The sequence below is a fragment of the Mesoplodon mirus genome, assembly GCF_964341445.2.
Source record: "Mesoplodon mirus genome assembly, chromosome: 4".
NCBI lineage: Eukaryota > Metazoa > Chordata > Mammalia > Artiodactyla > Ziphiidae > Mesoplodon > Mesoplodon mirus.
Window position 1 is genome coordinate 155,844,392 of NC_138979.1, and position 12,887 is coordinate 155,857,278.

The window sequence follows — 12,887 nt, forward strand, 5'->3', positions numbered from 1 at the left end:
TTCACAGGCTCGGTAGTTGTGGCACGTGGGCTCAGTAGTTGTGGTGCGCGGGCTCTAGAGTGCAGGCTCAGTAGTTGTGGCACACGGGCCCAGTTGCTCCGCGGCATGTGGGATCTTCCTGGACCAGGGCTCGAACCCATGTCCCTGTACTGGCAGGCAGACTCTTAATCACTGCACCACCAGGGAAGCCCTAGAGTTTTTTAAAATTGCAAAGCACACGTTTCCATTCAACTCTTAGAGATTGACGGTTCAAACACAAACACCCTGAGGAAGATCCATTAACTAAAATTTACTCACAATAAATCAGCAAGTGGAAGTAAGAGTCTAGTTTATTCTGTTTTGATTGATGTGATTTTATAGGATTAAGAGAGTCCTGGGCAACTGGTAGAGGGCAGGAGGTTTTTCTTGGATGGAAATAGAGGTGGAGTACAGGACATACAAAAGGGGGAAAATATTTTAAAATATCACTGTTTCATGTGGAAATTTGTAGCAATTTTTTTAGTTTGTGAGTACGTGGATTGTGAACGCAACAATTTTTGTGGGGTGGTGGTGGGGGACTTGTGTCCGTGGAGCTTTAAATTCTGTATGTGAATATATTGTTGCCATTTGTTTTGCAGATTGTGGGATTAGTGATATGCTTTCCTAAGCAACAGAAAAGTTGAAGATGTCTAAACACTTAGTGGCTTTGACAGTGACCACCCTTCTTGGTATGGCTGTCGGGGGGTTTGTCCTGTGGAAAGGCATCCAGCGCCGGAGGAGTAAAGCAAGTCGTGTGACCCAGCAGCAGGTGTCACATCAGCAGCCGAAAGTGCCAGGCAGGAGAGAGTGGCCTGCTCCAGCAGAGGACCAGCAGCAGCACTCCAGTGCCCCCAGAGCCTCATGGGAAGAGAGGATCCTTGGAGCAAAGGTGGCGACTGTGTCTCAGCAGGCGGAGTGGGATCAAATTGAGCCCTTGCTTAGGAGTGAGTTAGAAGATTTTCCAGTGCTTGGAATCGACTGTGAGTGGGTAAGTTAAAAAGCAAAAACGAAACGTATCTTTTCTGCTTTTCCAGCTAGGGACCTTGAATAGTCAAATAGAGGATAAGATTAAAGGAGAATTAGCTTGTTCTCAACTTATTTGTAAATAGATTTTAGCAGAAGGAGAAGCGGCTTCTGTTCTCAGGATAGGGGAGTGCTTATAATCATGGATTCTGGAGTCTGAGCTACATGAGTCCATTTTCACCACTTATTCTGTGAACTTGAACAAGTACTTAACCTCTTTGAGCCTCAGTGTACTTATCTGTGGCGGGGGTGTAATGGTATCTACCGCCCAGGGCTTTTTAAAGGATTCAAATAGATAATCCCTATATAGACTTCAGCACAGTTTTAACAGAAAGTAATTGCTCATTATACATTAGCTACTGTTAATGTTTTTAATAGTATTTTCATAGGATGCCATGGAGAAGATAGTTAAGGAGGTCTAGTTAAATATGTGTTTATTACACAAATTGGGATTTAAAAAGATAATAGTTTAAATGCTAGACACTATTTACTCTAAGCCAGGTATTATGTTGGTTTTTTTTTTCATTATCTCATTTAATTTTGACAATAATCCTTTGTAGGAAGATACTGTTATTATTTCTTTACAGATAGGAAGTGTTAAATGGTTTAGTTACTTGCCCAAGGCTATGAAACTAGTAACCAGCATTTGAGCTGATCTTCCTTAACCATGGTTAATTTTTCTAATAGCTATTACTTTGGGGGAGTTGCTACATAGTTGTGATGAGGATAATATGGTACACCTACTCTTCTGTCATTCTGATTCACAGAGTGAACTTTAATCTCCTTGCAACAGAAGATACTATAAAATATAAATAAGTCACAGTTATCATCTCTTATTAATTCAGCATAATACCTTGCCAAAATTCTGTGATCTATGTCTTCTGGGTATCTGGAATACAGTCAAGAGCCAGGAAATGTAATCGAAAGAGGCCCTAAGCAGAATTGCTGCCACAAAATCAGATCATAGGTTGGTAGGAGGAACTAAAGATGCCAATACAGTGATGACCAAGAAGAGAACACCTGACAGTGTGGGAAAAGTTTAGTAGTCACATAAGGCCTTATGGAGCTACTGAGGGTATTTCTTTTTTTTCTTTTTTGGCCGTGCGCTGCACGGCTTGCAGAATCTTAGTTCTCTGACCAGGGATTGAACCTGTGCCCTCTGCTTGAAAGTGTGGAGTCTTAGCCACTGGACCTCCAGGGAGTTCTCGAGGGTATTTCTTTATATCAGCAATAGCAGTAGGTAGTTTATACCAATGACTTTGGGCCATCAGGAAAGGATTGGGCACCTTTTGTTTATTGTGTATAAGAATTATATCATTTTAGAAATAAACATATTTCTATATCATTTTAGACATATTTACACCAAAAACCATAGAAGAAAACATTAGTAAACAGTGAGCTTTAGTAGATTAGGAAAATTCACATTTGCCAAACACCTTGATTATCCTACCAAGTGAAGTATAACTGCAGCAACAACAGGGTAGTCTGAAGTGAATAGTAATGCAATCGATTTCGTAATAATATGTTTAATCACTGTAGCAGAGTAAGTTAAAGTGGCAAATAATCCAAAACCCAGTTCCTTATGGCTTTGGAATGTATTGAACTTCTTCTGATGCCACATTCCCTTCAGGTGTGATTGCATTTCTCTGATTGCTGCCACAGAAGAACTTCCATCCATCCTCCTTCTTTTCATTCTTCCATTTCTGATTTGTTTTCTCTTTCACTCACTTTTGTGTAAGTATTTTCTTAGTTATTGTTTTTGTTCTTGTTTTACACAGTCAGTATTTGTTTCAGTTTACCAAAGTGTTTACCTATTTCTTTGCTCATCCTTCCTTATATCTCAGAACTTTCTGGCATCATTCTCTTTACGGTTGTCCTTTAGAAGTTCATTTCTTGAGGGGTCATTGATAGTAAACTTAATTATTATTGTTTTGAAAGTGTCTTTATTTTGCTTTTGATCTTTGAAGATATTTTCACTGGATATGAAATTCTAGTTTAGCAACTTATCATTTTCAAGATTGCGTTCCACTTTCTTCTGGCTTCCATTGTTGCCGTTGAAAATAACTGTGAGTGTAAACGTTGGTTCTTTATAGGTAATCTAATTTTTGGTAGCTCCTTTTAAGATCTTTTTGAGTTGCTGGTTCTGAAGATTTGCTGTCATGAGACTAGTGTTCTTATCTTTCTGTATTTCCTGTTTGGGATTCAGAGAGATATCCTGGATGTAAGGATTGGTATCATATATCAATTTTTAAATTCTCTTTGAAGATCACAAGCTCCCCTAGGAATCACCGTCCTCCCACCAAGGGTTACTATTATATTATCCTGATTTTATTGTATTTACTTTTGTGTTTTTCTTTATACTTTTACTACTTAAACATGCATGCCTAGGCACGATAATTGAGTTTTGTCTGCTTTTTAAATTTAATGTAAATGAAACTATCAAGTGTGTATTTTGTGTCTGGCTTCTTTTGTTCAACATTACGTTGGTGAGATTTACCCACGTTGTGTGTGACTGTGATTCATTGCCATATGTCCATTGTGTAAATATATCATGATTTATTCATCGATTCTAATACTGATGGACTTTTGGGTGGTTTACAGTTTGGGGCTCGTACAAAGAATGCTGCAGTGAACAAATGCACTTATTATTATTGGGCATATGTATCTATGAGTCATAGAGTTTGTATATATATCTTTAACTTTTATACATAATGCCAAATTGTTTTCCAAGGTTGTTTTAACTAGTTTACCCTCATCAGTAGTAATGAGTGTACCCATTGTTTCTAGCTGTTTTCAGAAGTGGTTCTACTAGTTTAATCTCTCACCAAGACTGTATGAAAATTCGCTTTGTCTTATGTCCTTGTCCACATTTGGTACTGTCAGATTTTAAAATTTTAGCCATCCTAATGGGTGTGTAGTAATATTTCATTGTGGTTTTAATTTGCATGTCCCTGACCGGTACTGAGATTGAGCATCTTTCTATATTTTATTGATCATTTTGATATCTTCTTTTATGGAGTACTTGTTCATGTCTCTTGCCTCTTTTTCTATTGAGTTGTCTTTTTCTTACTGATTTATAGTTCTTTATATATTTTGGTTATGAACGCTTTGTGAGTTAAATGTACAGTAAATGTCTTCCCCCATTCTGTGGATTGCCTTTACATTCTTTTATTGTTAAAGCTTGATGAGCAGAAGATCTATATAGTGCTGTGTAACAAATCTTACCTTATCCCTAGTCATGAATATACTCTCCTATGTTATTTTCTTTGAGTTTTTGGGGTTTTTTTTTAATATATAAATTTGCTTATTTTATTTATTTATTTTTGCCTGCGTTTGGTCTTCGTTACTGCATGCAGGTTTTCTCTAATTGTGGCAAGTGGGGGCTACTCTTTGTTGCAGTGTGCGGGCTTGCAGTGGCTTCTCTTGTTGCAGAGCAGGGGCTCTAGGCATGCAGGCTTCAGTAGCTGTGGCACGCGGGCTCAGTAGTTGTGGCCCGCGAGCTCTAGAGCACAGGCTCAGTATTTGTGGCGCACAGGCTTAGTTGCTCTGTGGCATGTGGGATCTTCCCGGACCAGGGCTCGAACCCATGTCCCCTGCATTGGCTGGCGGATTCTTTTTTTTTTTTTTTTTTTTAGCGGTACGCGGGCCTCTCACTGTTGTGGCCTCTCCCGTTGCAGAGCACAGGCTCCGGATGTGCAGGCTCGGCGGCCATGGCTCACAGGCCCAGCCTCTCCGCGGCATGTGGGATCTTCCCGGACCAGGACATGAACTCATGTCCCCTGCATCAGCAGGCGGACTCTCAACCACTGCTCCATCAGGGAAGCCCCCCTGGTGGATTCTTAACCACTGCACCAACAGGGAAACCCTAAATGTGTGACTCTGTTTCTGTTTTGTAATTTAGTTCACGTGTAGCCATTTTTAGATTCTACCTATAAGTGATAACTTATGATAAGTCTCTTTTTCTGTCTGACTTATGTCACTTAGAATGATCATACCTGAGTCCACCCAAGTTGCTGCAACTGGCCTTATTTCATTGATTTCATGGCTGAGTAATATTCCATAGTACATAAGTACCACATCTTCGTTATCCATTTTTTCCTTACAAGGACATTGAGATTGTATCCAAGTCAAGGCTCTTGTAAACAGAGCAGCACTAAACGTTGGGATGCCTGTGTCCTGTCGATTTTTGGTTTTCCCAAGATATACGCCCATGAGTGGAAGTGCCGTATGCTCTGTAGCTCTGTTTTTTAGATTTTTTATTAAACACAATACACTCCTCCAGAGTGGGCGCTGTCCTGCATTTCTGGTTTTTACACTTTGTGAGGATGGCCCTTCTGACTGATGCGAAGTGATACCTCTTTGTAGTGTTGATTTGCATTGTCCACTTGTTTGGTTGGCCAAAAAGGGCGTATGCTTTTTTCCTGAATATCAGGAAAAACGCATATGCCCTTTTTGGCCAACTGCATCATTGGCGAAGTTCAGCCGCTTTTCAGGTGCTTTAATGGCAGGTCCAATACCTCTTGAAATCCCTTTCCTGCAATTCTTCCTTGCTTACAAGTCCTTTTCGATGACTTACCTCAAGACATTTTTCGACAATAGGTATCATTTACAACCCTGCAGTTTTCTGAATTGCAGTGCCCCTGAGCTCCATTTTTCAACTTGTTGTTTTGGGAACTGGCCACAAAACAGCAGGATTGCTTCAAGCCCTATTCTGGTTCCGGGGGCAGGCTGAGCCTTTGGTCAGTTCCTCTTCCCGATTGGAAATTAGAGTGGCATGTGCCTGTCCAAACAACTAGGGCTTGTCTCTCATTGGTTCCCCCCCCTTCCACTTCATCCTCTGGACAAATTCCAAACTGTGTGAAACAGGATGTTGAAAGTGCTGACTTGCCCAAGAGGGGAGATTGTTAGGAAAGAGGCTGGAGGGGGGAACCCGACCACCAGGAGATGAGGAGATGAGGTGCCTTTTCCAAACTCTTCCCAATCAGCTGGTGTACCATCCTCTGGGTGTCCCATGCATGTTTTAGCTGTAGGAAGGGTCCCCAGCACCTGGAGGTTTGGGACCCATGGAATGGGGACCAGGCAGTATTACTCTAAAGGGGCTGCATTTGCTGGCCCATCCTCACCAAGCCTCTCAGCCCCACGAGTGTCCAGCCTTAGGTCCCATCCAGCTGTGGGTCTAGATGTGGTCTGTCCAGGTTGCACCACAGACCCTGAACGAATTCTGTAAGAATTTCTCTCTCTCTCTCACTGTCTTTTTTTTTTTTGAATTTATTTTTATAATGGTGTATAGCTGATTTTCAATGCTGTGTTTCTTGCTGCTATACATCCACTTGATTCACTTACAGAGAGACATCAATAAATTCTTTTTCAGATTCTTACCAGTCTTTTTTTTTTTTAATTTATTTTTGGCTGCGTTGGGTCTTTGTTGCTGTGCATAGGCTTTCTCTAGTTGCAGTGAGCGGGGGCTACTCTTCGTTATGGTGTGTGGGCTTCTCACTGCGGTGGCTTCTCTTGTTGCGGAGCACGGGCTCTAGGTGTGCAGGCTTCCGTAGTTGTGGCGCACGGGCTTAGTTGCTCCATGGCATGTGGGATCTTCCCGGACCAGGGCTCGAACCTGTGTCCCCTGCATTGGCAGGTGGAATCTTAACCACTGCGCCACTAGGGAAGCCGGAGTTTTGTGGTTTTAACATTGCATATTTAGATTTATAATCTATCTGGAATTGATTTTTTTTTTTTTTTGCGGTATGCGGGCCTCTCACTGTTGTGGCCTCTCCCGCTGCGGAGCACAGGCTCCGGACGCGCAGGCCCAGCGGCCATGGCTCACGGGCCCAGCCGCTCCGCGGCATATGGGATCCTCCCAGACCGGGGCACGAACCCGTATCCCCTGCATCGGCAGGCGGACTCTCAACCACTGCGCCACCAGGGAGGCCCTGGAATTGATTTTTGTGTGTGTGTGTGTGTATGATGTGAGGTAGGGTTGAGTTTCATTTTTTCTTCTTATGGATATCCAATTGTCCTAGCACCACTGATTGAAAAGATAAATCTCACTGCTGTGCAACGCCACTTTACTATAAAACAGGTATCTCTTTTTTCATTTTCTTTTTTAAAATAAATTATTTATTTATTTATTTTTTGGCTGCATTGGGTTTTTGTTGCTGGGTGCGGGCTTTCTCTAGTTGCAGCGAGCCGGGGCTTTGCTTCATTGTGGTGCGCAGGCTTCTCGTTGCAGTGGCTTCTCCTGTTGCGGAGCACGGGCTCTAGGCACGCAGGCTTCAGTAGTTGTGGCATGTGGGCTCAGTAGTTGTGGCTCATGGGCTCTAGAGCGCAGGCTCAGTAGTTGGGGTTCACGGGCTTAGTTGCTCCGCGGCATGTGGGATCTTCCCGGACCAGGGCTAGAACCCTTGTCCCCTGCATTGGCAGGTGGATTCTTAACCACTGCACCACCAGGGAAGTCCCAAAACACGTATCTCTATATGAATAAATCTATTTCTGGATACTCTAGTAGTCCATTTTTCTATTCTTCCACCAGTGATCTCAAACTGTCTTAGTTACTGTTGCTTTATAATGACTCTTGCTATCTGCCACAGCAAGACTTTCTATCTTGTTTTTTTCCCGGAGGGTCTTGGATAGTCTTGGTCCTTTGCATTTCGTTATACATTTTAGAATCAGCTTTTCAGGTTCTACCAAAAAAAATTTCTTGATATTTTGATTAAGATTGCATTGGATCAATAGATCAGTTTGTGGGGAATTGACTTCTTTCCAGTACTGAGTTTTATAATCTAAGAATATTTATTTAGATCTTTAACTTCTCTTAATAATATATTTGTAGATTTCTGTGATTAAAAAAAATTCTGTTATAAATGAAATCTTAAAAAATGTTGTGGGACTTCCCTGGTGGTGCAGTGGTTAAGAATCCGCCTGCCAATGCAGGGGACACGGGTTTGAGCCCTGGTCCGGGAAGATCCCACATGCCGCGGAGCAACCAAGCCCGTGTGCCACAACTACTGAAGGCTGCGCACCTGGAGCCCGTACCCCGCAACAAGAGAAGCCACCACAATGGGACGTCTGCGAACCACAATGAAGAGTAGCCCCCACTCACCACAACTAGGGAAAGCCCACACACAGCAACGAAGACCCAACACAGCCAAAAATAAATAAATAAAAATTTTTTTAAAGTTGTGTTTTTTTCTGGTATATAGAAATGTAACTTTATATGTATTTCTCTTAAATTAAGGAACTTACTAAACTCACTTATTAATTCTAATTACTTGTAGATTCTTTTGGGTTTCTATATAAACTATTATATTATCTGTGAAGTGACAATTTTTTTCCAGTCCTTACACTTTGTACTTCTTTTCCTGCCTTGCTGAACTGGCGAGGATCTCAATATAGTGCTCAGTATGAGTGGTGACAGTAGGCATCCTTGACTTATTCTCTGTCTCAGAATGACAGCTTTCAACGTTTTCATATTGAGTACGATATCTGCAGTAGGTTTGTTTACAGATTAAATACATTCAATTCTATTCTTGGTTTCTTAAGAGTTTTTTTGGTTTGGTTTTGTTTTGTTTTGGCTGCACCACACAGCTTGTGGAATCTTAGTTCCCTGATCAGGCACTGAACCCGGGCCCTTGGCAGTGAAAGTGTGGAGTCCTAACCACTGGACCGCCAGGGAATTCCCAAGAGTTTTTTTTTTTTTTTTAAAGAATGAGATATTATTTGCAGCAGCAAGAATGGACCTAGAGAATATCATACTAAGTAAAGTAAGTCAGACATAGAAGTACAAATATTAATAGGATATCACTTATATGTGGAATCTAAAAATGATAACTGAATCTATATACAAGACAGAAATAGACTCACAGACATAGAAAACAAACTTATGATTAACAAAGGGGAAAGGGGGTGGAGGAGGGATAAACTAGGAGTATGAGATTAACAGATATAAACTATTATACATAAAATAGATAAGCAACAAGGATTTAGTGTATCCTTGGGACTAGATTTAATATCTTATAATAACCTATAATGGAAAATAATTTGAAATATATATATATATATACATATATATATATAAAACTGAATCACTTTGCTGTACACCTGAAACTAACACAATATTGTAAATCAATTATACTTCAATTTTAAAAAAGTTTTTTTTTAATTATGAATAGTTGTTGAATTTTATTAGGTGCCTTTTCTGAATTTCTTGAGATGAGTATGTAGTTTTTCTCCTTTATTCTGTTCTTGTGGTGAAAATACATTGATTTTTGAATGCCTGGAATAAATCCAACTTGGTCATGATGTCTTATTCTCCTTATACATTGCTGATTCACTTTACTAGTGTTTTAAAAATAATCTATATTCATGAATGATATTGGCTTATAATTTTCCTTTCTAGAAATGACCTTGTCAGATTTTGATAAAAATGTTATGCTGGCCTCATACAAGTTAGGGCTGTTCCTTGTTTTTGTGTTCTCTGGAAGAGTTTGTGTAAGACTGTCATTCTTTTTCCTTAAATGTTTGCTTAGAATCTACTGGTGAAGCCATCTGGAGTTTTCTTCTGAGGGAAGTTTTTGAATTATGAATACAATTTTTAAAATAGTTTTGGGGCTATTCATATTTTCTATTTCTTCATGTCTGTTTTGATAAATTTTATTTTTCATCTAAATATGTCTTCTTTCAAATTTTTAAATTACAGGCTTATACTTGTTTATAATATCCAGTGACATTTTTTTTTTCCTATCTGATGGATATGTAAGGACATTTTTTTCTTTGTTTTTCTTTTTTTTTTTTTGCGGTATGTGGGCCTCTCACTGTTGTGGCCTCTCCCGTTGTGGAGCACAGGCTCCGGACGCGCAGGCTCAGCGGCCGTGACTCACGGGCCCAGCCGCTCCGTGGCATGTGGGATCTTCCCGGACCAGGGCACGAACCCGTGTTCCCTGCATCGGCAGGCGGACTCTCAACCACTGCGCCACCAGGGAAGCCCTTGTAAGGACATTTTTGACAATGCTTATTTGCTTCTCTTTTTTTTTCTTGATTACTCCTTCCATGGGTTTATCAGTGTTATTAGTCTTTTCAGAGAACCAACTTCTGGCTTTGTTGATCTTTATTTTTTGTTTATGTTCCATTACACTGATTTCTGCTCTTTATTATTTCTTTTCATCTACTTGTTTGGGTATAATTTGCTATTCTCCATTTATTCTTCGACCTACTCTAATCTGACATCCTACCATACTACTCCACTGAAACGGATGAAGTTGATGGCTTTCTTGTTTTCCAGTCCAGTGGACACTTATTTGGACTCATGTTATTCTAGCTCTCAAAAGCATCTGCATAATTCCTGCATGAGACATTCTCTTTGGCTTTCATGCCATCATACTCTCCTATCTCCTGTCTTACTGTTCTTTCCTCTTTTTCCTTTTCTGATCCCCCTTCTACCTCACATCCAAATATTGAGTTGACTTAGGCTTGGTCTCTTCTGTATCCACCCCAGGGACTGCAAACTCAGATGCCTACAAGGTCCAGACAGGAAATGTAAATGAACAATGTAGAGTGATTGTTTGCATTTTCGAATGCATAGGAGTATTCTTCAATTTCATCAAGAAGTATGCCCCCTCCCTTTATCCTTTAAACACAAGGCCTCTGTGATCTATCTTCCATTTTCCTAGTTTTATAGAGACATGGATCCTGAGAAATATTTCTTTGCTTGAAAAACAGTGGTTTACAAATACAATGATAAATGGGAAATGACAGTTGGCTTCAGTGTTGAGAAGACATTATGGTGAATTAGAGAATTCATGCCTTATATAAACGAGGAAGCTGCTATACAGTTCAAGCCAAGTGTTGCCAGATTGTCCAGTTCTTTAAAAAGAAACTCGATATATAGATTTTTTTAAAATGTGAACTCCACTGCAATTTAAAAGTTCTGGCACAAGTTTTTTTAATGTGGAGATCAAAGAAATATATAATATTAAACATCTGTGGGTCAGTAGACAGGTCCAAGGACTGCTAATTTATGTCCTCTGATTTATATTCTTTTTCTAAGTGACCTCATCTAATTTTGTAGCTTTAAATGTCGTTGATAGGCTGAAGACTCTCAAAATTAGAACTCCAGCCCTTTACATCCACCTGTCTACTTGACATCTCCCTTGAATGTCTAATAGTCATCTCAGACTTAACGTGTTCCTAACAGACCTCTCGGTTTTTCTTCCCAAACCTGTATTATCCCTAATCTTCTCCACCTTTAAGATAAAAATCAAGAGAGACATCCTCTCTGCTAAGGTTTGTCTAACAGAAGTGATATGATTGAAAGTCAGACACAAAAAGGCAGTTATAATATGTTAAGTTTCTTTAATGGCAAAATATGTGGCAATTCAAAGAAGTGGTTATAGAAAGCAGGAAATAACACAGCATTCTACCAGATAGAGGTATGTGTTTCCAGATTCCCCCGGGTTACCCATGGTGCTGTGTAACTATGGATAAAGCACCTGTATAAAATGAGGATTCTGCCGTGTTTTAGAAGCTATTATTGCCTTTCTCCTGGGGAGAGGGAGATGTTAAATAGATTTCTGGCCCCTGACTCCTGCCTGATTTTTTCTGGAGTCTCTGGCTGTAGACTGCCTTGCTTAACAGGTGCAAAGTAATTGGTGTAATAAAGACTGAATTAAGTGAAGGTCATTTTCCCAAGAGCATCCTTCTGCAGGCCCAGGCTTCAGGCTTGCCTGAAGTCCCCTCCTTTGTCCTTACTATTAACCCTTCATTTCCATTTAGGAAGTATTACCCTTGTTATTTCCAAAATAGATTTTGCATCCATATACTTCTCTACATCTCCTCTACTTCCTTCCTAGTCCAACCCTCAAGAGTCTCTTATTTGGACCTTTGCAGTAGCCTCCTGACTGGCCTCCCTACTTGGACTCATATACCTATGATCCCTTCTCCATAGAGTAAGCAAAGTGCTCTTTTAAAAATGCTAATCAGATCATATCAGTCCCCTGCTTGAAAAGCCTCCCTTGCTTCTTATAAAACCAAGATGTCTTAATTACTAATGTGTTCTTAAGGACTCACATGCTCTTGCCTCTCTCAGTATCTCTGATTTAGTCTCCTTTTCTCTTCCTCTTACTACTTTCCAGCTTCATTGAGCCTTCATTCTGTCACTTGAACAGGACAAGCTCATTCCTGTCTCAAAGCCATGGTCTAATTTAACTGACACATAAACTCCACTGATAGGGATGTTTATTAGTTAACCTTGTTCCAGCCCAGAATATGGTCTCAGATTATTTTTTGCTCCCTGCTGCCATTGTGGGGTCATTTAAAGAATCACGGACTTTTCCATAATGTTTTATTTGCTCTGGATTTGTAAGCTCCCTGAAGCTAAAATGGATGATCACTGGCCCTCAGGAAGGAGGATCCCTAAACCAGTCCTCTGTGAGTGAATCACTGAAATACAGAAAGAAGTGTTAGAAATTTTGTCTACAATGATTGATGGCATCATTCATTTAAAATTTTTACTTTCGTGTGTATTTCATAATGTCTTAACACGTTAGTATAGTACTACGTTTATATGATTTATAAATGCATATGTACATATATTGGGTATGTCCCAAACATTTCTTAGGAGTCGACTAATCAAAAAACAAACAAAAAACCCAGTGACCCCTGGATTACATAATGCTAACAAAATTAAAATGTGGGTTTTTTTCCTATTAAATACAATGTTGGTAAGCCAAGGGTTTCATTATTTTCCATGGGTGGTAAGTGATGTCAAGGCAAAAAGATGTTGGCAAAAGGGGGAAATATAAGAAACTAAGACTAGATATCTTATTATTGGGACTTCCCTGGTGGTCCAGTGG

At 40.1% G+C, this 12,887-nt stretch overlaps 1 protein-coding gene across 2 annotated transcripts in view; it reads left to right on the forward strand.

Annotated features, from left to right (window-relative positions):
* EXD2 (exonuclease 3'-5' domain containing 2) overlaps positions 1–12,887 on the forward strand; it is a 96,831-nt gene that overhangs the window by 59,303 nt on the left and 24,641 nt on the right. For both annotated transcript variants that reach the window (XM_082617465.1, XM_082617464.1), the window contains exon 2: positions 618–1,006. In XM_082617465.1, the coding sequence (XP_082473591.1) occupies positions 665–1,006 (342 nt within the window). In that variant the 5' untranslated portion in view covers positions 618–664. The remainder of the gene's footprint in view (positions 1–617; positions 1,007–12,887) is intronic.